Source organism: Lithobates pipiens, unplaced genomic scaffold, assembly GCF_037356315.1.
Source record: "Lithobates pipiens isolate NorthernLeopardFrog02 unplaced genomic scaffold, aLitPip1_a1.2 Scaffold_30, whole genome shotgun sequence".
NCBI classification, from domain to species: Eukaryota; Metazoa; Chordata; class Amphibia; order Anura; family Ranidae; genus Lithobates; species Lithobates pipiens.
The window spans coordinates 29,133,547-29,158,048 of NW_027507791.1; the positions used below are offsets into that span (position 1 = coordinate 29,133,547).

Genomic DNA, 24,502 nt, shown 5'->3' on the forward strand with positions numbered 1-24,502 from the left:
GTTGGTGTTGGGGTTACTATTAGGGTTATAATTAGGGTTAGTGTCGGGGGTTACTATCAGGGTTATAATTAGGGTTAGTGTCGGGGTTACTATTAGGGTTATAATTAGGATTAGTGTTGGGGTTACTATTAGGGTTATAATTAGGATTAGTGTCGGGGTTACTATTAGGGTTATAATTAGGATTAGTGTTGGGGTTACTATTAGGGTTATAATTAGGATTAGTGTTGGGGTTACTATTAGGGTTATAATTAGGGTTAGTGTTGGGGTTACTATTAGGGTTATAATTAGGGTTAGTGTCGGGGGTTACTATCAGGGTTATAATTAGGGTTAGTGTTGGGGTTACTATTAGGGTTACCTTTATGGTTAGTGTAAGGGTTACCATTTTTAGTTTTTTTCCCTGTAAATACTTTTTCCTTCCTCTGGGGCTGCCTTCCCAGCAGTGCTTCACCCGAGAGAGGACACCTTCTTTTGCTGAAGCTGAAGGTAAAAAAATGAGATTCTTCTTTCACTTCAACCCTTACAATGAGCTCCTACCATGGAGCCCAGAACTATAACTCCGACCCTAACCCCAGAGTCTGACATTTATAGTATATAGAGAGCCCAACATTGTTCTAGGGGGTGCCCCCCCCCCCCCCCGGACGGTGTATCTTCGGCTGTCTGTGTTCCCTTTGGGAAGATCTCTCTTCACTTCCTGACCTGGAAATGCAACAGGAAGTGAAGGGAAGTCTGCCCCTTCTTAGACAGTCTAATGCACACTGTCATCTTCTCACAATGTGCATGAGAAGCTGCAGGAAGTCAGATGAAGCCCCGCCTCATTTCCTGGCTGGGGGTGGGGGGGACGTCTAGCGTCATCTATATTTGCATAACCCCTCCCACTGCTTGCATCAGGGCTGAGGGCTCTTGAGAGGAGTACTGAGGCCGGGGGGGTGCTGTGATGTTCTTCGACCTTCGACACCCAACTCCAACGCTAGGCCCTCAAACTAATATAAAACACAACTTACCTTCTAGACGGCCCGATGTCTGTCTACATAGAGTGTCTACAGACTCCAGAATCCGGTTATTCGCCATTAATTTCCGGTGCAGGAAGCTCAACTATAAATTTTGAGGGCCCTTTTCTTAAGAAACCAAAAAAAAAAACACCGCCATTCATTTTTTTTTTTTAACCGTTTATTACAATACTGTAGTAAATAAGGTCAATTTGCAAACAAGAACGAAAGGACTTGAGACTCGCACATAAGAGTAACAGGTCACGTCGTGGTGGAGGAAGGCTTCAGATGCAATTATTATTATCAAACCCAACGATTCTGTGGGCTGTAAGCTACCACAAACCAGGAAAAAAAAAGTGTCGGAATCATCAACACAAAACGAACATTATGAGTTTGGGTCGACCATCAACTCTCCGGTGAAATCGTGTAAGAATTGAGGTAAGTCAAGCAAGTCGAAAAAAGAGAAAGTTTTCTATCATCCACCCTTCTCGGTGGAACCTCCTCTCGATGGACACCCTTATAGAGAATATTGATTTTAGGCAAGAGGTCATAGTTGACGTATCGACGGTTGAGAGGGAACTTCATCCTACATGCTTTTCTTGTGGCACTGATATACCTGGGGTTGTTGGGTTTCTTGGTACTCCTGTGGGGGTTGTTGGCTAGTGGCTGAGCCCCGTTGGACTTCGGAGTAAGAAGGTGGCTGTTGAGGGGGTTGAGCCGCTTTGCCCAGAGTTGGGGGAGGTATGTATACGGCGTGTTGGTGGAACTTCTGGGGTTCCTGTTGGGCTTGTCCAGAGCTACCTTGTGCAGATGTCTGGTCTGCTTGGGATGTTTGGTCTGTACTCTTCTGGTAGTTTCGGGACTGATAGGTGGTACTTGCTTGAGCTGTTTGGTCTTGATCCTGTTTAGACTGAGCAGTGGTGGTGGAGGTATCTTGTTGGTTTTGGGACTGGGAAGTATTAGATGAGCCGGACTGAGTAATCAGATTTTTATCTTGTTGGTAACCCCGAGACTGGGAACCAGTGGAAGTGGTGGCGTCACCTACTTGAGTTATTTGACATGTTCCCTGTTGGCTCTGCTGGGAACCAGAGGTGGTGGTACCTACTTGAGATGTTTGATCTGTTCCTTGTTGGCTCTGCTGGGTCCTGGTGGTGGAGGAGGTGGTACCGGTTTGGTATGTTCCCTGTGGGCTTTGCTGGGAACCGGAGGAGGTGGTGGTACCTGTTTGACATGTTCCCTGTGGGCTCTGCTGGGAACTGGAGGAGGTGGTACCTACTTGAGATGTTTGATCAGTTCCTTGTTGGCTCCGATTGGCACTGGTGGACGTGGCGGTACCTGTTTGATATGTTCCCTGTTGACTCTGCTGAGAACTGGAGGAGAATGTGATGGTGGTACCTACTTGGGGTGCTTTATCTTTTCCCTGTTGGCTCTGCTGAGTACTGGAGGATGAGGTGGCGGTACCTGTTTGACATGTTCCCTGTTGGCTCTGCTGGGAACCAGAGGAGGAGGTGGTACCTACTTGGGGTGCCTTATCTTTTCCCTGTTGGCTCTGCTGAGTACTGGAGGATGAGGTGGTGGTGGTACCTACTTGGGGTGCTTTATCCTTTCCCTGTTGGCTCTGCTGAGTACTAGAGGATGAGGTGGTGGTGGTACCTACTTGGGGTGCTTTATCCTTTCCCTGTTGGCTCTGCTGAGTACTGGAGGATGAGGTGGTGGTGGTACCTACTTGGGGTGCTTTATCCTTTCCCTGTTGGCTCTGCTGAGTACTGGAGGATGAGGTGGTGGTACCTGTTTGACATGTTCCTTGTTGGCTCTGCTGGGAACCAGAGGAGGAGGTGGTACCTACTTGGGATGTTTGATCTTTTCCCTGTTGGCTCTGCTGGGAACCAGAGGAGGAGGTGGTACCTACTTGGGATGTTTGATCTTTTCCCTGTTGACTCTGCTGAGAACTGGAAGAGGCATTCCCTACTTGAGATGTGTTATCTGGAGCCCTGCGGTTGTCAGTCTGAGTTGAGCTATCACCTGTAGGCACATTATTATCTCCGCACGATTGGGGGGTACCCGATGTAGAGGTGGCATCTCCCAATGTTTTCCCACCATGTTGATCCACACTGCTTCCACTTTGGCCTTGGTTTGAAGACTTATCTTGAGAGCCATAAAAAGGCTTGGGGTAGAGAGGATTCTGGTAATATTTAGGAGGGGCGTCACTTGCCTTTGATGAATCCTGCGTTGCCTTCTCACCTTGTTGGCATGCGGAATCTGATTCACGCACAGCCTTGTAATAGGATTTCAGTACTCTACAGAGGAGGTCACAAAATTCATTGAAGTCCACTTCTCCGTCATTGTTCTCGTCAAGAATTTTAAGCAGAGTTGAGACGGTATTGGGATCTTTGGGGTTCTGAAAGAAAATAAAAAAAGGTTTTTGGCATTGAGGCTGACCAGAGATAGCACTACGAGTGCATCGAAGGCAACTTTCCTCAAAGGATAACTAAGGCCAAGAATAAAAATGTAATATAATGCAGCTTGCCAAGCGTTAGATGTGATCGGTGCATTAGTTTTCATTTTTAAGGTCAAGAATACATTTTATCTTCCTTCTCTAAACTTGTAATTCCCCCATCCTCAATGTAATGGAGATGAACAAAGGCAGACATATTTGTAGCCTAGCCTGGGTGGCTATCATGGCTCCCTCTTTAGATACACCTAAGGAGTGAGTGTAGCCCCCTAGGGATAATGTTGTGTGTTGGTTGTAAAATTACCAGGTAAAAATAAAGGAAAAACACTAAAACAAGGGAATTGTTTAAGGTTTAGCTAGGCCAAAACCTATTTTTCAGCCAAATCTATATACTATACGGCCAAAAGTATGAGGACCCCTCCACATGATGGGAGTTCAGGTGTCTCCAGTGAGGGGTCCTGTTAATATTACTTCATACAAAAACATTGTAGACAATTATGTCTTTTCAACTTTATGGTAGCAGTTTGGTGAAAACCTTTTCTGTTCCAGCATAACTGTGCTTCCCCCTCTGTACAAAGTCAGCTCCATAAAGACATGGTTTGACCAGTTTGGTGTGGAGGAACTAGAGTGTCCTATACTGAGCCCTGACCTCAACCCTACTAAACACCTTTGGGATCAATTGGAATGCCGATTGCTAGCCAGGTCTTTTTTTTTTATTGGCGCCCAATGTGAGGACAGATGTGTGAGCCAGGTATTTTTTATTTTTGTGCCCAACATGAGGCCGGATGTATGAGTCAGGTCTTTTTTGGTGCCCAACGTGAGGCCAGATGTGTGAGCCAAGTCTGTTTTTTGGTGCCCAAAGTAAGGTCCAATGTGTGAGCCAGGTATTTTTTATTTTTGTGCCCAACATGAGGCCAGATGTATGAGTCAGCTCTTTTCTGGTGCCCAACGTGAGGCCAGATGTGTGAGCCAAGTCTGTTTTTTGGTGCCCAAAGTAAGGTCCAATGTGTGAGCCAGGTATTTTTTTTTTTTTGGTGCCTAACATGAAGCCCAATGTGTAAACCAGGTCTTCTCATCCAACATTGGTACCCAACCTCACAAATGGGCAACAGTTTCCACAGACATCCTTCAAACTCTTGTGGAAAGAGTAGAGGATGTTGATAACTGCAAAGGGGGCAATACCATATTGACGGCCATGGGGGAAGGGGGCAACTCCTTATTAATGGCCATGAAGGGAGGGGGCAACTCCATATTAATGGCCATTGTTCTGGAATGGCTTGTCCAATAAACTCATAAAAGTGTGATGGCCAATTGTTCATAGATGTTTGGCTAGTGTAGACATACATTTTGGAGTTCATCGAACTCCAGTCCTGTACTGTAGGCTGCCCAACATCGAGTATCGCTTCTACTTTCAGGGCTGTGGCTGTGCATCAGCGAGATGAGCTCCACCCCTGAACCAACACCCCTTCTCAATGTCGAGCAATGGCACCCTCCACAACTGGATGGATCCATCTGCTCTAACAAGATCAAGGCCCCCTTCATGAGGTTTGTCCAATTACCAATTGGTCATCTTACCTTTATGACATCTGTAAACTCATTCTGAATCAGAAGGTTGAGCTCCTGTTTGTTCAGTTTGGAGTGGCTGCAGTCCTGCTTGGCATATTTATCAAAAACCGCAATAATTTGTTGGATTGATGCGATGAGAGATGACATTTTTGCAAATTAGGGATTTTTTTTTCCTGCAGGTAGAGAACAAAAAGATTAGTTTTTTTAGAAAGAGGTTTCCTACTTTAGCAGCTGTATGGGCCCTAATAGACAGGGTCACCCCAGAATCAGGAGCTCTCCCGACCATTTCCAATTACTATGAGTTTTTGTTTCCCCCAATTTATTTTTCTCTCTTTGCCCCAAGGACATGGGTGTAGCTACACCAGGGATGCCTTGCTATTTAGGAGACGGCCTTCTGGGTTTCTGTGTGGCCTCTAATGTCCAATAGGAAGCTTTGTGCCACTTCCCGACCAACCCTACAGGTACACTTGGAGACTTCATCCCACTAATATATTCTTCTGGGAATTAGTATGTCCTAAAATTCACAAAACTCAAAAATTTTAGATTTCCCTACCAAAAGTCTCAACCAATGGAGTCGGCCGACTGCAGGTGGCACCAGTAACCCTGAGCAGAGATCAATCGCGTTGTGGTTCAGCCATCCTTTTAAAAAATTTGCAAAACTCAAATTATTTGGAATTTCCCAAACCAAAAGTCTCAACCAATGGAGTTGGCCCACTGCTGGCGGCACCAGTAACCCTGAGTAGAGGGTTGTGGTTCAGCCATCCTTTTAAAAAATTTGCAAAACTCAAATTATTTGGAATTTCCCAAACCAAAAGTCTCAACCAATGGAGTTGGCCAGCAGCTGGTGGCACCAGTAACCCCGAGTAAAGAGTTGTGGTTCAGCCATTCTTTTAAAAAAAATCCCGAAACTCTAAATATTTTGAATTTTCCAACCAAAAGTCTCAACCAATGGAGTTGGCCAACTGCTGGTGGCACCAGTAACCATGAGTAAAGGGTTGTGGTTTAGCCATCCTTTTAAAAAATTAGCAAAACTCAAATTATTTAGAATTTCCCAAACCAAAAGTCTCAACCAATGGAGCTGGCCAACTGCTGGTGGCACCAGTAACCCTGAGTAAAGGGTTGTGGTTTAGCCATTCTTTAAAAAAATTCCCGAAACTCTAAATATTTTGAATTTTCCAACCAAAAGTCTCATCCAATGGAGTTGGCCCACTGCTGGTGACACCAGTAACCCTGAGTAGAGGGGTTGTGGTTCAGCCATTCCTTAAAAAGATTCCCGAAACTCTAAATATTTTGAATTTTCCAACCAAAAGTCTTAACCAACGGAGTTGGCCAACTGCTGGTGGCACCAGTAACCCTCAAGTAGAGGGGTTGTGGTTCAGCCATTCCTTAAAAAGATTCCTGAAACTCTAAATATTTAGAATTTTCCAACCAAAAGTCTCAACCAACAGAGTTGGCCAACTGCTGGTGGCACCAGTAACCCTCAAGTAGAGGGGTTGTGGTTCAGCCATTCCTTAAAAAGATTCCTGAAGCTCTAAATATTTAGAATTTCCCAAACCAAAAGTCTCAACCAAGGGAGCTGGCCAACTGCTGGTGGCATCAGTAAACCCTGAGTAAAGGGTTGTGGTTTAGCCATTCTTTAAAAAAATTCCCGAAACTCGAAATATTTTGAATTTTCCAACCAAAAGTCTCAACCAATGGAGTTGGCTCACTGCTGGTGGCACCAGTAACCCTGAGTAGAGGGGTTGTGGTTCAGCCATTCCTTAAAAAGATTCCCGAAACTCTAAATATTTTGAATTTTCCAACCAAAAGTCTTAACCAACGGAGTTGGCCAACTGCTGGTGGCACCAGTAACCCTCAAGTAGAGGGGTTGTGGTTCAGCCATTCCTTAAAAAGATTCCTGAAACTCTAAATATTTAGAATTTTCCAACCAAAAGTCTCAACCAACAGAGTTGGCCAACTGCTGGTGGCACCAGTAACCCTCAAGTAGAGGGGTTGTGGTTCAGCCATTCCTTAAAAAGATTCCTGAAGCTCTAAATATTTTGAATTTTCCAACCAAAAGTCTCAACTAAGTCAAGGAAAATTCGAACCAAACTCCCAAAAAAGTAACAGGGAGCACCAAAGGATGCTAAAATGTACAGAATGGTTTGGGAAGCTTTTTGGCCAAAAAAATTTGCAAAATTTGCTAAAATTAGCAAAAATTTGCAAAACTCAAATTATTTAGAATTTCCCAAACCAAAAGTCTCAACCAATGGAGCTGGCCAACTGCTGGTGGCATCAGTAACCCTGAGTAAAGGGTTGTGGTTTAGCCATTCTTTAAAAATATTCCGGAAACTCTAAATATTTTGAATTTTCCAACCAAAAGTCTCGACAAAGTTGAAGAAAATTCGAACCAAACTCCCAAAAAAGTAACAGGGGGCACCAAAGGATGCTAAAATGTGCAGAATGGTTTGGGAAGCTCTTTGACAAAAACATTTTGCAAAATTTGCTAAAATTTGCAAAACTCAAATTATTTAGAATTTCCCAAACCAAAAGTCTCAACTAATGGAGTTGGCCAACTGCTGGTGGCACCAGTAACCCTGAGTAAAGGGGTTGTGGCTCAGCCATTCCTTAAAAAGATTCCCGAAACTTTAAATATTTTGAATTTTCCAACCAAAAGTCTCAACCAATGGAGTTGGCCAACTGCTGGTGGCACCAGTAACCCTGAGTAAAGGGTTGTGGTTTAGCCATTCTTTAAAAAAATTCCCGAAACTCAAAATATTTTGAATTTTGCAACCAAAAGTCTCAACTAAGTCAAGGAAAATTCGAACCAAACTCCCAAAAAAGTAACAGGGAGCACCAAAGGATGCTAAAATGTGCAGAATGGTTTGAGAAGCTTTTTGGCAAAAAAAATTAGCAAAATTTGCAAAAATTTGCAAAACTCAAATTATTTAGAATTTCCCAAACCAAAAGTCTCAACCAATGGAGTTGGCCAACTGCTGGTGGCACCAGTAACCCTGAGTAAAGGGTTGTGGTTTAGCCATTCTTTAAAAAAATTCCTGAAACGCTAAATATTTTGAATTTTCCAACCAAAAGTCTCAACCAATGGAGTTGGCCCACTGCTGGTTACACCAGTAACCCTGAGTAAAGGGTTGTGGTTTAGCCATTCTTTAAAAAAATTCCCGAAACTCTAAATATTTTGAATTTTCCAACCAAAAGCCTCAACTAATGGAGTTGGCCAACTGCTGGTGGCACCAGTAACCCAGATTAGAGGGTTGTGGTTTAGCCATTCTTTAAAAAAATTCCCGAAACTCGAAATATTTTGAAATTTTCCAACCAAAAGTCTCAAACAAGTCAAGGAAAATTCTAACCAAACTCCGAAAAAAGTAACAGGTGGCACCAAAGAATGCTAAAATGTGCAGAATGGTTTGGGAAGCTTTTTGGCAAAAAAATTTTGCAAGATTTGCTCAAATTTGCAAAACTCAAATTATTTAGAATTTCCCAAACCAAAAGTCTCAACCAATGGAGTTGGCCAACTGCTGGTGGCACCAGTAACCCTGAATAAAGGGTTGTGGTTTAGCCATTCTTTAAAAAAATTCCCGAAACTCTAAATATTTTGAATTTTCCAACCAAAAGTCTCAACTAAGTCAAGGAAAATTCGAACCAAACTCCCAAAAAAGTAACAGGGAGCACCAAAGGATGCTAAAATGTACAGAATGGTTTGGGAAGCTTTTTGGCAAAAAAAATTTGCAAAATTTGCTAAAATTTGCAAAACTCAAATTATTTAGAATTTCCCAAACCAAAAGTCTCAACCCATGGAGTTGGCCAACTGCTGGTGGCACCGGTAACCCTGAGTAAAGGGTTGTGGTTTACCCATTCTTTAAAAAAATTCCTGAAACTCGAAATATTTTGAATTTTCCAACCAAAAGTCTCGACAAAGTTGAAGAAAATTCGAACCAAACTCCCAAAAAAGTAACAGGGAGCACCAAAGGATGCTAAAATGTGCAGAATGGTTTGGGAAGCTTTTTGCCAAAACTGCCTAATGAGATGATAGGGCCTAAAACAAAAACAACAAAAAAAAACTGCCTGAGCTGGTCTGTAATGTATAACACGTTAATATATCCATTTGACAACACATCATTAGCGAGTCACTGATAATTACCAGATTTATATGTGAAATAATAAGTCTTCTCCTCCACCCACGTACACACTCCCATTATGAGTGAGCAGGAATGCAGAACAGGGAAGTACATTAAGTTGTCTGTGGGAGACACGTCCTTAATTGAGAGGTTTTAAAATTAAAAATTAATCTTGGGAATATATTTTAGAACGCTTGAATGTGAACTCGATTTTTTATTTTTATTTGGTGAGGGACTAAAGCCAAAAGATAAAGTCCTTTAGACTGAACAGTTTTTCGGAAAGGTTTGAAAACGATTGATGGTGGCGAGAGAGGAATTGTTGGGAATTGTTGCCTATTTTACCAGACACACGGAAATTTAAGGGTGGTGGTTGGACGGTACTCTCTGAACGGATGAGGGTTGAGTTTTTGCCCCGTACCGGTCATGGAAAAATTTTAGACTGAAATTTCCCAGTTCTGTTGACCCCTCAGCATTCCATGAAAAAAAAAAGGTTTAGACCTTCGGCAAAGTTTGGCCAAGGAATGGCTAGAACTATGTTAGCTACAAGAGTGAGAAACTAGATAGGACAGCCATTCCCAAGTGGGGTTCCTCATAACCCTACTGTTTTTCTAGAAAAGTGGTCACCAGATTGCAACCCAGGGCCAGATGTGGCCTTTTGCTTGCCTTTATCAGGCCCTTGGGACACTATTACTCCCACTAGAGGCGATTCAGTTCGCATTGTGCGCTATACAAGTATTTCAATCATTCATTCACTAATACAAGCCACTACTTCTTCTACACCAGCAATGGGGCATAATTACTGTCACTGATACCAACAATAGGGCACTATTCTTCCCACTGACATTAATGATGGGGCACTATTCCTACTGACACCAACCCGAAAGGCCCTATTCCTCCCACTGATAACAATGATGGGGCACTATTCCAACCTCTGATACCAAATATGGGGCACAATTCCTCCTAGTGACAACAATGATGGGTTACTGTTCCTACCCCAGATATCAATGATGGGGCACTATTCCCCCACATGACACTAATGATGGAGCACTATTCCACCAAATGACACTAATGATGGGTCATTATTTCATCCTCTGATACCAATGATGGGGCATATTTCTACCCCTGATACCAATGATGGGGCACTATTCCTACCCCTGATACCAATGATTTGGCACTATTCCATCCTCTGATACCAATGCTGGGGCACTTTTCCTACCCCTGATACCAATGATGGGGCACTATTCCTCCCACTGACACCAATGATGCAGAACTATTTCCCCCCTAATACCAATGATGGGGTACTATTCCTTCCAATGACACCAATGATGGGGCACTATTCCTCTCAATAAGACCAATGATGGGGCACTAGTCCTCCCAATGACACTAATGATGGGGAACTATTTCTTCCCTTAATACCAACAATAAGGCACTATTCCTCCCGACAATACCATAATGGGGCATCCTTTACTCCCAGTGACACCAGGGCATTTTCTACTCATAATGGCCACAGTCTAGCCTCCTCAAGAACATTTGTAGACCCCTACTCTAGAACAATGTTTCTCTGCCAGGGTTCTGTGGAACCCTAGGGTTGCGCCAAAGGTTTCTAGGGGTTCCTTGAACAATGAAACAATTTATGCCTTTCATATTTGTAGAGAATTCCAATCGGACAAAGTGCCACGCATGCTCAGATCAAATTACGAGACCAAAGCTATTGGCTATAACTTTGGAGACAACTTTGTCCGACTGTGTGTATGGAACACCAGTTGCGGACAAAATCCGTCGGAAAAAAATCCAACGGATTTTGTTGTCGGAATGTCCGAACGTGTGTACAAGGGCATAGGGAAGCATTCTCCTCACTGACCACCAATGGGTTCATTTTATCAGAGGGTTCCCTGAGACCTGAAAATCCTAAGGCTTCCTCTGGGGTAGAAAGGTTGATGAAGGCTGATATAAGATGTACTTTGTTTACAGAGTTTTTTTCCTATAAGGAAGCCCATCTCAAACCAAGGACCCTTCTACTGCCTCAAAAGACTCTTGACCACTGGGCTTGCTCTTACCTAAATTCCCCAACACTCCCAAGACATTTATAATGGTAGACTCTCAATTTTGTTTGAGGTAACCAAACTGAACTTAGCAGCCCCAAATGTTCTCTGCGATCTTTTCTGTTAATGTAATAATTATTAGCAGGGGGTCTCCTAAAGCCCCAAAACATTTTCGAGGGTTAGAAGACTCTTAAACACCGAGAACGCCCTTACCTAAATTTTCCATCATTCTTAAGACATCTATAATGGTAGACTCTCAATTTCGCTTTTAATGCACCAAACTGAACTTAGCAGCCCCAAATGTTCTCTGAAATCTTTTCAGATCCCTTCTACTGCTTTAGAAGACTCTTGACCACCGAGAACGCCCCTTACCTAAATTTTCCAACATTCTCAAGACATCTATAATGGTAGACTCTCAATTTCGTTTGAATGCACCAAACTGAACTAAGCAGCCCCAAATGTTCTCTGAAATCTTTTCAGATCCCTTCTACTGCTTTAGAAGACTCTTGACCACCGAGAACGCCCCTTACCTAAATTTTCCATCATTCTCAAGACATCTATAATGGTAGACTCTCAATTTCGTTTTGAATGCACCAAACTGAACTTAGCAGCCCCAAATGTTCTCTGTGATCTTTTCTGTTAATGTAATAATTATTAGCAGGGGGTCTCCTAAAGCCCCAAAACATTTTCGAGGGTTAGAAGACTCTTGACCACCGAGAACGCCCCTTACCTAAATTTTCCATCATTTTCAAGACATCTATAATGGTAGACTGAGACTCTCAATTTCGTTTGAATGCACCAAACTGAACTTAGCAGCCCCAATTGTTCTCTGAAATCTTTTCAGATCCCTTCTACTGCTTTAGAAGACTCTTGACCACCGAGCACGCCCCTTACCTAAATTTTCCATCATTCTCAAGACATCTATAATGGTAGACTCTCAATTTCGTTTGAATGCACCAAAATGAACTTAGCAGCCCCAAATGTTCTCTGAAATCTTTTCAGATCCCTTCTACTGCTTTAGAAGACTCTTGACCACCGAGCACGCCCTTTACCTAAATTTTCCATCATTCTCAAGACATCTATAATGGTAGACTCTCAATTTCATTTTGAATGCACCAAACTGAACTTAGCAGCCCCAAATGTTCTCTGTGATCTTTTCTGTTAATGTAATAATTATTAGCAGGGGGTCTCCTAAAGCCCCAAAACATTTTCGAGGGTTAGAAGACTCTTGACCACCGTGAACGTCCTTACTTAAATTTTCCATCATTCTCAAGACATCTATAATGGTAGACTCTCAATTTCGTTTTTAATGCACCAAACTGAACTTAGCAGCCCCAAATGTTCTCTGAAATCTTTTCAGATCCCTTCTACTGCTTTAGAAGACTCTTGACCACCGAGCACGCCCCTTACCTAAATTTTCCATCATTCTCAAGACATCTATAATGGTAGACTCTCAATTTCATTTTGAATGCACCAAACTGAACTTAGCAGCCCCAAATGTTCTCTGCCATCTTTTCTGTTAATGTAATAATAATTATTAGCAGGGGGTCTCCTAAAGCCCCAAAACATTTTCGAGGGTTAGAAGACTCTTGACCACCGAGCACGCCCCTTACCTAAATTTTCCATCATTTTCAAGACATCTATAATGGTAGACTCTCAATTTCATTTGAATGCACCAAACTGAACTTAGCAGCCCCAAATGTTCTCTGCAATCTTTTCAGATCCCTTATGTACAGTATGAAAATTAAGGTAAAACCAATTTCTTTAAAAAAAAAACAAATGTATAAGGTATGAGTTCTGTCAGGAATGTATAAAAGAATGCAGGACTTACCTCCTCCACACTAACACGAAGCAGACAGCAGAATAGGAATGACCGATCTCAGCAAGCATTTATAGGGAGAGGGTGGCCTAGTTATTCCTAAGGAGGCACCTTGTGTCACCTCATTATTTCTGACTTTTTGGCCAGCCCATACTTGTTTGGCCAGTACCATCAATTAGGGAGGTTCTGCCTAAAATGAGACAACATGTGTCACCCAGCCCAGAGTTCCAAACACGTCCCGCCACTTGAGACTAGTCAACAACTTTCCACGTGACTCCCTGGGTGGCCAACGTATGTCTGGATCAGAAGATGGGCCACAAAATTGCAAAAAAAAATCAATAAATGATCTAAATAGTCTAAAAAAAGTAAATTTCTTATTGACTACACCGTTCAGAAGTTTTGTATGACACGAAGAGGCTTTGGGTTTTATCACAGAAGAAAGTTCAATCTGCAAGTTTAATTAACCTGTTTGTCTAGTTTCATAGATGACTTAATAAAGCCGCCTCACTGGGGCCTTTGTTTCGGAATAGAAATTGCGTACTTGAAATTTCTGAATATTGATGCATGTCATTAGTCCAAAAGCAGATTCGGGACACCTCCCTGTCCCCTGGCCAAAATATTAGGCTGAATTAAAGCGTCAAGCCGAAACTTGTTGCTTTAGAAGGCTTGGGGAAGGGTTAAGCCTTCTCGCGAAGCCCCGGACATCAATGTATTTCCCCTCACTTCCTGTTCTGGTGACAACGGATTTACCAGACAGGAAGTGAGTGTAAATTGCTAACAGCAAGACGGATAGAAATACTACATTTTTTTTTGTCGAAAAAAAAAAAGAAAGGCGCCAATTCCAGTATTTTACCCAAAGGAGACGGATTTCATGTTTGTGCTATGACTCAGATAGGTCCCCATCAGTGTGCCCCTTTACATCAGCTTTCTACATCAGAATGCCCCCTAACATCAGGTGTCCCCTTCAGAGTGCCCCCTAATATCAGGTGTCTCTACTACAGCGGACTCCTACAGCAGGTGTCCCTATGACAGTGACTCCTTAGATCAGGTGTCCCCATCAGAGTGACCGCTTATATCAGGTGTTCCCATCATAGTATCCCTATACATCAGGTGTCCCCATCTCAGAACCCCCATACATCTGGTGTTCCCATGTCCTCTTATATTCAATATTCCCATCACAGTGCCCCCTTACATCAGGCGCCCCCATTAAAGTGTCTCCTTATATCAAGTGTCTCCATCAAAGTGGCCTCCTACAACTGGTGTCCCCATGACAGTGCCCTCTGATATTGGGTATTCCCATCACGGTGCCCCCTACATCAGGTTTTCATCAGGATTAAAGTGTCCCCTACAACAGGTGTCCCTATGTCCCCTTATATTAGGTGTCCCCATCACAGTGCCCCCTTACATCAGGTGCCCCGATTAAAGTGTCTCCTTATATCAAGTGTCTCCATCAAAGTGGCCTCCTACAACTGGTGTCCCCATGACAGTGCCCTCTGATATTGGGTATTCCCATCACGGCGCCCCCGTATATCAGGTTTTCCCATCAAAGTGTCCCATACAACAGGTGTCCCTATGCCCCCTTATATCAGGTGTCCCCATCACAGTGCCCCCTTACATCAGGTGTTCTCATTAATGTGTCCCCTATAACAGATGTCCCCATGACTGAGCCCCCTTATATCAGGTGTCTCCATCACAGTTGCCCTTTACATCAGATGTCCCAATCAAAGTGACCCCATCACTGTGCCCCCTTACATCAGGTGTCCCCATTAAAGTGTCCCATATAACAGGTTTCCCCATGATAGTGCCTCCTTATTTTAGGTCAGGTGTCTCCATCACAGTTGCCCCTTACATCAGATGTCCCCATCAGAGTGCCCCCTTAAATCAGGTGTCCCCATCAGAGTGCACCCTTACATCAGGTGTCCCCATCAGAGTGCCCCTTTACATCAGGTGTCCCCATCAGAGTGACCACTTACATCAGGTGTCCCCATCTCAGTATGACCTACATCTGGTGTCCCAAAGCCCCCTTACTGTATATCAGGTGTCCCCACCACAGTACCCCTATACATCAGCTGTCCCCATCTCAGAACCCCCTACATCTGGTGTCCCCATGCCCTCTTATATCAGGTATCCCCAGTACCCCCTGATATCAGTTATCCCTCTCATAGTGCCCCCTTTCATCAGGTGTCCCCAATAAAGTATCCCCTACAACAGGTTTCCCCATGAAAGTGGCCCCTCAGGTGTCTCCATCAAAATGGCTCCTTACATCAGATAACCCCATCAGAATGACCCTTTTCATCAGGAATCTCCATCTCAGTATGACCTAAATCTGGTGTCCCCATGCCCCCTTATATCAGGTGTCCCCATTACAGTGCACCCTTGCATCTGGGGTCCCCCTGCCCTCTTATATCAGGTATCCCCATCACAGAGCCTCCTTGCATCAGGTACAATAAAGTGTCCCCCTTACATCAGGTGTCCCCATCAGAATGCCCCCTTAAATCAGGTGTCTCCATCACAGTGGCCTCCTACAACCGGTGTCCCCATTACAGTGCCCCCTTATGTCAGATGTCCCCATCACACTGCCCCCTTATATCAGATGTCCCTATCAGACTGCCCCCTTACATCAGGTGTCCCCATCTCAGTATGCCATAAATCTGGTGTCCCCATGTCTCCCTGCATCAGCAGTCCCCATCTTCGTACCCCTACATCTGCTGCCCCCATGTCCCCTTATATCATGTGTCCCATCACAGTGTCCCCTTACATCAGATGTCCCCATCAGAGTGACCCCTTACATCTGGTGTCTCCATGTCAGTATGCCCTAAATCTGTTGACCCCCATGCCCCCTTACATCAGGTGTCCCCATCAGAGTGACTCCTTACATCAGCTGTCCCCATCTTCAAACCCCCTACATCTGCTGTCCCCATGCCCCTTACTTCAAGTGTCCCCATCACAGTGTCCCCATGCATCAGATGTCCCCCTTTACATCAAGTGTCCCCCTTAACAGTCCCCCCAATGCCTTTTAGCACCAGGCAAGCAGAAGGTGAGAGGCAGGAGGTTAGTAAGCTACAGGTCTGGACTGAGGAACTCTACTTGATCAAGGCATGCACATGGTCATGAGGATACAGTCCTAGCAACCAATGGCTGCAGAGAAGGGTAAGAACCTGGGCTGGGGACTGGCTGGTGGTCTGGATAGGACTGTCCCTCGGTCCAGGTCTGGACCACCGTCCTCCATTTAGTGATAGCTGCTCTGAACCATAGCCGGGGATAGAAGTACTATGGTTTTTACCCTTCCCCACTCTACCCCAAACTAACGTAAGAAGTTCTGGTTAGACTTACACGTCTATGGTTTGTTTGGATGCGTTCTTCAAGATATTTTGGACAGAAAAAAATGGTCTGCTTTGACTTTCTGAAATTTTGCATGTCTTATTATCTCAAATGATCCCTGGAACATCTCCCGGTGTATCTGGCAAGAAATCAAAGGGAAGGAGAAACTTAAAATATTCTGGTTCTTCTTCTTATGAGGTGGAGTAGGGCTACCATTGCAGTTGTTGGGTCAGTAGCCTGTTCATCCAGACCAGCAACTAGACATGGGCGCCGTCAATAATTTTGTTTCGTTCTGTTCCGTTATGGTTCGTATTAACATTAATTCGTACTTCGTATTTCGTGTCCGAAATTCCGTTTCGTTTCATACGAAATACGAATTGTCGTTAGGTTCGTTAACTTGTATGAACGACGTTCGTTACGATGAATTTAAAGGCAAAAATATACCTCAATATGACAGTCGATGCTGATGGAAGTTTGGTTTTTATCCAAAATACTAAATACAACGTTGAAGAATTTCCTATCCGAAATACGAATTTTCATTAGATGAGAAAGAGAGAAGCGGATTGTCTGCCATGCACCGCTGCTCCAGTTTTCACCTGCTCCTCCTGGGGCTGCTTATTATGAGGGGCTCCCACCATCCCTGTGCTATGCTGACTTCCTCCTGGGGCTGCTTATTATGAGGGGCTCCCACCATCCCTGTGCTATGCTGACATCCTCCAGGGGCTGCTTATTATGAGGGGCTCCCACCATCCCTGTGCTATGGTGACTTCCTCCTGGGGCTGCTTATTATGAGGGGCTCCCACCATCCCTGTGCTATGCCGACTTCCTCCTGGAGCTGTACCTCTGCTGTGCATATTATGAGGGGCTCCCACCATCCCTTTGCTGTGCTGACTTCCTCCTGGGGCTGCACCTCTGCTGTGCTCATTATGAGGGGTTTCCACCATCCCTGTGCTATGCTGACTTCCTCCTGGGGCTGCTTATTATGAGGGGCTCCCACCATCCCTGTGCTGTGCTGACTTCCACCTGGGGCTGTACCCCTGCTGTGCTCAGTATGTCAGTACAGCACAGGAATGGTGGAAACCCCTCATAATGAGCACAGCTGAGGTACAGCCCCAGGAGGAAGTCAGCACAGCACAGGGATGGTGGGAGCCCCTCATAATATGCACAGCAGAGATACAGCCCCAGGAGGAAGTCAGCATAGCACAGGGATTGTGGGAGCCCCTCATAATAAGCAGCCCCAGGAGGAAGTCAGCATAGCACAGGGATGGTGGGAGCCCCTCATAATAAGCAGCCCCAGGAGGAAGTCAGCACAGCACAGGGATGGTGGGAGCCCCTCATAATATGCACAGCAGAGGTACAGCCCCAGGAGGAAGTCAGCACAGCACAGGGATGGTGGGAGCCCCTCATAATAAGCAGCCCCAGGAGGATGTCAGCATAGCACAGGGATGGTGGGAGCCCCTCATAATAAGCAGCCCCAGGAGGATGTCAGCATAGCACAGGGATGGTGGGAGCCCCTCATAATATGCAGCCCCAGGAGGAAGTCAGCATAGCACAGGGATGGTGGGAGCCCCTCATAATAAGCAGCCCCAGGAGGAAGTCAGCACAGCACAGGGATGGTGGGAGCCCCTCATAATAAGCAGCCCCAGGAGGAAGTCAGCACAGCACAGGGTTGGTGGGAGCCCCTCATAATAAGCAGCCCCAGGAGGAAGTCAGCATAGCACAGGGATGGTGGGAGCCCCTCATAATAAGCAGCCCCAGGAGGAAGTCAGCACAGCACAGGGATGGTGGGAGCCCCTCATAATAAGCAGCCCCAGGAGGAAGTCAGCATAGCACAGGGTTGGTGGGAGCCCCTCATAATAAGCAGCCCCAGGAGGAAGTCAGCATAGCACAGGGATGGTGGGAGCCCCTCATAATAAGCATAATGACTGAGTCGTCGATGCGACGACAACTGATCCGAAATTCATAAACAAAAATTCGTATTGCGTACAGAATTCGGACGCACAGCAATTCGTATTTCGGATCCTCCCGAACGTACGAATTTTGGGAAATTCGTACGAATATAGGGATTTGTACGAAACGAATCACACATGTCTACCAGGAACCCAGTTTCAAGCCAGTGCATGAAATTGCTGTGGTGCCACCATGGCTTGCCTACACTGGCACGGGATTCATCTGCGAGCAAGGTTTTCTTCAAAAGAGCCAGCGTGGCTGAAGACCGAAACGCGCTTAAAAAGTGTCTTGCCGCTCCAAGCCTGTATCCCGGAGATCTGGTTTTGTAGATTTTCCTCTTCCACACTTTTTTTCTATATCAATCTTCTCAATCATATGACTGCGTAGAACAAGAAGATACTGTTTCTTAAGAAGGACCAGGCAGAACTTATAATTATCTGGATTAAGTACGTCTTTAATATTTTTTTGGCAGGATTTGGGTGACTTGGGCCCCAGGGAACTTAACAATGGACACTGCAAAATAGACGTCACCTGCCCCTCTTTCTCTGCGTCCCGCTGGTGGCTTTGGCCCTCCTGTGCTACTTGGGGGTTAAGAAGGTGGTCACACACTCCTTTGGGATTCTCCAGCAGAGTATCCTCAAGTTTTGTGGTACAGCCCAGTACCCAGAACCCAACACTTCTTGAGGATATGTATGACAAGCTACGTTTCAGAGCTGGGAGCAATGAAGGGAATCAGACATTGACAAGGTGCTCGAAGATCTCTTCATCATTGCCTATCAGGGTTCAGTTTCTAAAGTCCTTGACACCCTGGAAGAAGTACTATGCGAGAACCCTAATGTGACCTAAGGAGTCCACTACAAGCCCCCCAACTGTATCTCCAGAAAGAAAACTGCCACCATCAGACCTCACCGGAACAGGGAGAGCACTACCTTAAGTATCTCTTGTAGAATTTGCACCCCGTACGCCTTTAATATATTTTTTTGGCTGGATTTGGGCCTCAGGGAACTGAACAATGGACACAGCAAAAAAGACGTCACCTGCCCCTCTTTCTCTGCGTCCCGCTGGTGGCTTTGGCCCTCCTGTGCTACTTGGGGGCTAAGAAGGTGGTCACGTACTCCTTTGGGATTCTACAGCAGAGTATCCTCAAGTTTTGTGGTACAGCCCAGTACCCAGAACCCAACACTTCTTGAGGATATGTATGACAAGCTACGTTTCAGAGCTGGGAGCAATGAAGGGAATCAGACATTGACAAAGTGCTCGAAGATCTCTTCATCAGGGCCTATTGGGGTTCAGTTTCTAAAGTCCTTGACCCTGGAAGAAGTACTATGCGAGAACCCTAATGTGACCTAAGGAGTCCACTACAAGCCCCCCAACTGTATCTCCAGAAAGAAAACTGCCACCATCAGACCTCACCGGAACAGGGAGAGCACCACCTTAAGTATCTCTTGTACAATTTGCACCCCATTATGCAGCTCCCACAAGCTGAACTACAGTATCTACATCATCCACTGGGTGGGCAAGTTCACCTTTAACTGTGCTAAGCTGATGAACGTTGGCTTTAAAGAAGCCATGAAGGATGGGGACTGGGGCTACTTGTTCTTCCATGACATGGACCTCTTCTCCAAAAGTGGCGGCAACCTATACACCTGTGGCTGGTTCCCCAACCAGCCGCCAGTGCCCATTCGGTTATGATTTGCCCTATGACCGCCATTTTGGAGGTGCCTGTGCATTCCCCCCTCTGAGCAGTACATGAAAACGAATCGTTTGCCAACTAGCTCCTGGGGCTGTGGTGGTGAGGACAACGAGATTACCACTAGAGTGGAGGTCAGTGGCATGTCGGTATTGTGGCCCTCCATTGTTTAAGGGGGGTTTAAAATGATACGGCGTGAACCACACAAAAAGAATGAAGTAAACCCGGGATGGATGGAACTTTTGGCCAAGGTTTGGAGACAAGATGACATGAGCAACCTCCTCCAGTATAAACTGCTATCCAGGGAACTTCTCCTGCTCTACACCGATATCATGGTGGACATCGGCACAAGCAAAGGATTCACACCATGGTTTTGACAATTCTGGCTGGCACTGACTAGCTGTACTCCCATGCTCAAATGTTTCATTATTTTTTCGATTTCGATCCAAGGTCTCCTATCAAAACATTTCCTATGTCTGTGGCGTTCGGAAGGGTTAAGGCTTCATCCAAATTAATTGTATTTTTGTATTTTCCATTTATTTTACTTTTTTTGTGTTAAAGGGAAACTATACTTTATCTACTCAGGGCAAACTAACAGGTACGCCTGATAGCCAGTCTTCTGTTGGCTAATCTACTTACCTATTTGTGCTCCCTTGCATCACAGTTAGTCTGCCAGAGCCCCAGGGTAGGTCCCTGTTTTGGGGGGACTTGGGATGTATGTTACACAGGGCTAAGTACCCTCCTTCCACCCTAATGTGTCAGACCTTGCCTGCTCAGGAACCCAACTTTGCATCTTGGAAGGAAGAGCCATAAGCCCCCATACCAACTGTATGTTATGGAAGGAAGAATCACATGCTCCCCCATACCAACTCTGCACCATGGAAGGAAGAATCACATGCTCCCCCGTACCAACTCTGCACCATGGAAGGAAGGGTCACATGCCTCCCATACCCCAACTTTGCACCATGGAAGGAAGAGTCACATGCCTCCCATACCCCAACTCTGCACCATGGAAGGAAGGGTCACATGCCTCCCATACCCCAACTCTGCACCATGAAAGGAAGGGTCACATGCCTCCCATACCCCAACTTTGCATCATGGAAGGAAGGGTCACATGCGTCCATACCAATCTGCATCATGGAAGGTAGGGAACATGCTTCCCTTACCCCAACTTTGCATCATGGAAGGAAGGGTCACATGCCCCAATACCAATATGGATCATGGATGATAGGGTTACACATGCCTCCCATACTCCAACTTTGCATCATGGAAATAAGGGTCACATGCCCCCTATACCAACTCTGCATCATGGAAGGTATGGTAACATGCCCCCATACCCCAACTTTGCATCATGGAAGGAAGGGTCACATGCCCCCCCATACCAACTCTGCATCATGGAAAGTAGGGTCACATGCCCCCAAAACATCTCTGCATCATGAAAGGTAGGGTCACATGCCCCCTTACCAGTACTTTGCAATTATAGAAGGAAGGGTCACTTGTCCCCCCATACCAACTCTGCATCATGGAAGGTAGGGTCACATGCCCCCCGTACCAACTCTGCATCATGGAAGGTAGGGTCATATGCCCCCCGTACCAACTCTGCATCATGAAAGAAAGGGTCACATGTCTCCCATATCCCAACTTTGCATCATGGAACGAAGGGTCACATGCCGCCTTACCAATATGCATCATGGATGGTAGGGTCACATGCCCCCATACCCCAACTTTGCATTATAGAAGGAAGGGTCACATGCCCCCCATACCAACTCTGTATCATCGAAGAAAGGGTCACATGTCTCCCATATCCCAACTTTGCATCAAGGAACGAAGGGTCACATGCCGCCTTACCAATATGCATCATGGATGGTAGGGTCACATGCCTCCCATACCCCAACTTTGCATTATAGAAGGAAGGGTCACATGCCCCCCATACCAACTCTGTATCATCGAAGAAAGGGTCACATGTCTCCCATATCCCAACTTTGCATCGTGGAAGGAAGGGTCACATGAACCCCCATACCAACTCTGCGTCATGGAAAAAAAAAGGTCACGTGCCCCCATACCACATCTGCATGATGGAAGGTAGGGAACATGCCTCCCATACCCCAACTTTGCATCATGGAATTAAGGGTCACATTCCCCCTATACCAACTCTGTGTCATAGAAAAAAAGGTGACATGCCCCCCCATACCCCAACTTTGCATCGTAGAAGGAAGGGTCACATGCCCCCCATACCAACTCTGTGTCATGGAAGGGTCACATGCCCCCATACCCCAACTTTGCATCATAGCAGGAAGGGTCACTTTCCCCTCCCATACCAACTCTGCATCATGGAAGGTAGGGTCACGTACCCCCCCAGTATGAACTCTGCATCATGAAAGTTTGGGTTACCTATGAAATCCAACATTATGATCTCTATCTATGATGTCCAGCTCTACAATCTCCACCTATGCTCTCATTCACTATGAATCTACCCAAAGACTCTACCTATGATCTCTAGCACTATTATATCTATAAATTCACTATGATCTCTGCCTCTGCATTATGGTCCCTGTCCATGATCCCCACCACTATGGTCCCTGTCCATGATCCCCACCACTATGGTCCCTGTCCATGATCCCCACCACTATGGTCCCTGTCCATGATCCCCACCACTATGGTCCCTGTCCATGATCCCCACCACTGGGGTCTCTGTCCATGATCTCTACCTATGATCTCTAGCGCTATTATATCTATACATGGGCTCACCATGATCTCTGCCTCTGCATTATGGTCCCTGTCCATGATCCCCACCACTATGGTCCCTGTCCATGATCCCTACCACTATGGTCCCTGTCCATGATCCCCACCACAATGGTCCCTGTTTATGATCCCCACCACTATGGTCCCTGTCCATGATCCCCACCACTGGGGTCTCTGTCCATGATCTCTACCTATGATCTCTAGCGCTATTATATCTATACATGGGCTCACTATGATCTCTGCCTCTGCATTATGGTCCCTGTCCATGATCCCCACCACTATGGTCCCTGTCCATGATCCCCACCACTCGGGTCTCTGTCCGTGATCTCTACCTATGATCTCTAATGCTATTATATCTATACCTGGTCTCACTATGATCTCTGCCTCTGCATTATGGTCCCTGTCCATGATCCCCACCACTATGGTCCCTGTCCATGATCCCCATCACTATGGTCCCTGTCCCTGATCCCCATCACTATGGTCCCTGTCCATGATCCCCACCACTATGGTCCCTGTCCATGTTCCCCACCACTATGGTCCCTGTCCATGATCCCCACCACTGGGGTCTCTGTCCATGATCTCTACCTATGATCTCTAGCGCTATTATATCTATACATGGGCTCACTATGATCTCTGCCTCTGCATTATGGTCCCTGTCCATGATCCCCACCACTATGGTCCCTGTCCATGATCCCCACCACTATGGTCCCTGTCCATGATCCCCACCACTGGGGTCTCTGTCCATGATCTCTACCTATGATCTCTAGCGCTATTATATCTATACATGGGCTCACTATGATCTCTGCCTCTGCATTATGGTCCCTGTCCATGATCCCCACCACTATGGTCCCTGTCCATGATCCCTACCACTATGGTCCCTGTCCATGATCCCCCACCACTATGGTCCCTGTCCATGATCCCCACCACTATGGTCTCTGTCCATGATCTCTACCTATGATCTCCAGCATTATAATATCTATCCATAATCTCCACCTTTGAACTCTACCTATGATCACCACCTATGATCTCTACCTATGATCACCAGCATTATGGTCTCTGTCCATGATCCCCACCACTGGGGTCTCTGTCCATGATTTCTACCTATGATCTTCAGTGCCATAAGCTCAACCTATGATCTCCAGCACTATAATATCTATCCATATTCTCCACCTATGCCCTCTACCTACGTATGATCTCCACTTATGATCTCCAGCACTAAGGTCTCTGTCCATGCCCTCCACCACTGGGGGTCCATGATCTTTACCTATGATCTACAATGCCATAAGCTCAACCTCTGATCTCCAGTGCTATGATCTCCATATATGATGTCTATCTCTACGATATCTACTTATGATCTCCAGCACTAAGGTCTCTGTCCATGCCCTCCACCACTGGGGGTCCACGATCTTTACCTATGATCTACAATGCCATAAGCTCAACCTCTGATCTCCAGTGCTATGATCTCCATATATGATGTCTAGCTCTTCAATATCTACTTATGCTCTCCAGCACTATGTATCTACCTATGGTCTCTAACTATGAAATCTATCAAGGATCCTCACCTATGGTCTACACCTATATTCTTCAGCACTATGATCTCTGTCCAGTATTCTCTACCTTTGATCTCCAGCACTATATACTCTCTAACTATGATATTCAGCACTATGATCTCTACCAATTCTCCAGTATGGTTGCCATTGATTTCTAGTGTGATCATCTCCTCCGGCAATCCTCACCACTGCGATGTCCACTTCTAGCCTCCACCTATGATCTCCTACTTCGATCTTCAGATCTGTATCTCTATCTTCAGATCCTCTCC

General features: G+C 45.6%; 1 protein-coding gene and 1 pseudogene across 3 annotated transcripts; one reads left to right on the top strand and one right to left on the bottom strand.

Annotated features, from left to right (window-relative positions):
• Positions 1–1,149: 1,149 nt before the first annotated feature.
• On the bottom strand, positions 1,150–24,502 carry LOC143942511 (uncharacterized). Of its 3 annotated transcripts, XM_077463826.1 has the most exons (4): positions 12,993–13,120; positions 5,014–5,177; positions 2,822–3,384; positions 1,150–2,770 (listed from the first exon to the last, which is right to left on the bottom strand). In XM_077463826.1, the coding sequence occupies exons 2-4, from the start codon at positions 5,149–5,151 to the stop codon at positions 1,573–1,575; spliced, it is 1,899 nt and encodes a 632-aa protein (XP_077319952.1). In that variant the 5' UTR covers positions 5,152–5,177; positions 12,993–13,120; the 3' UTR covers positions 1,150–1,572. The 3 variants fall into 3 exon arrangements, with proteins under 3 accessions (XP_077319952.1, XP_077319951.1, XP_077319950.1); XM_077463825.1 differs by lacking the exon at positions 12,993–13,120 and adding an exon at positions 24,420–24,502 and having other exon boundaries at positions 1,150–3,384; XM_077463824.1 differs by having other exon boundaries at positions 1,150–3,384.
• LOC143943411 (beta-1,4-galactosyltransferase 3 pseudogene) lies at positions 19,446–20,318 on the top strand (annotated as a pseudogene).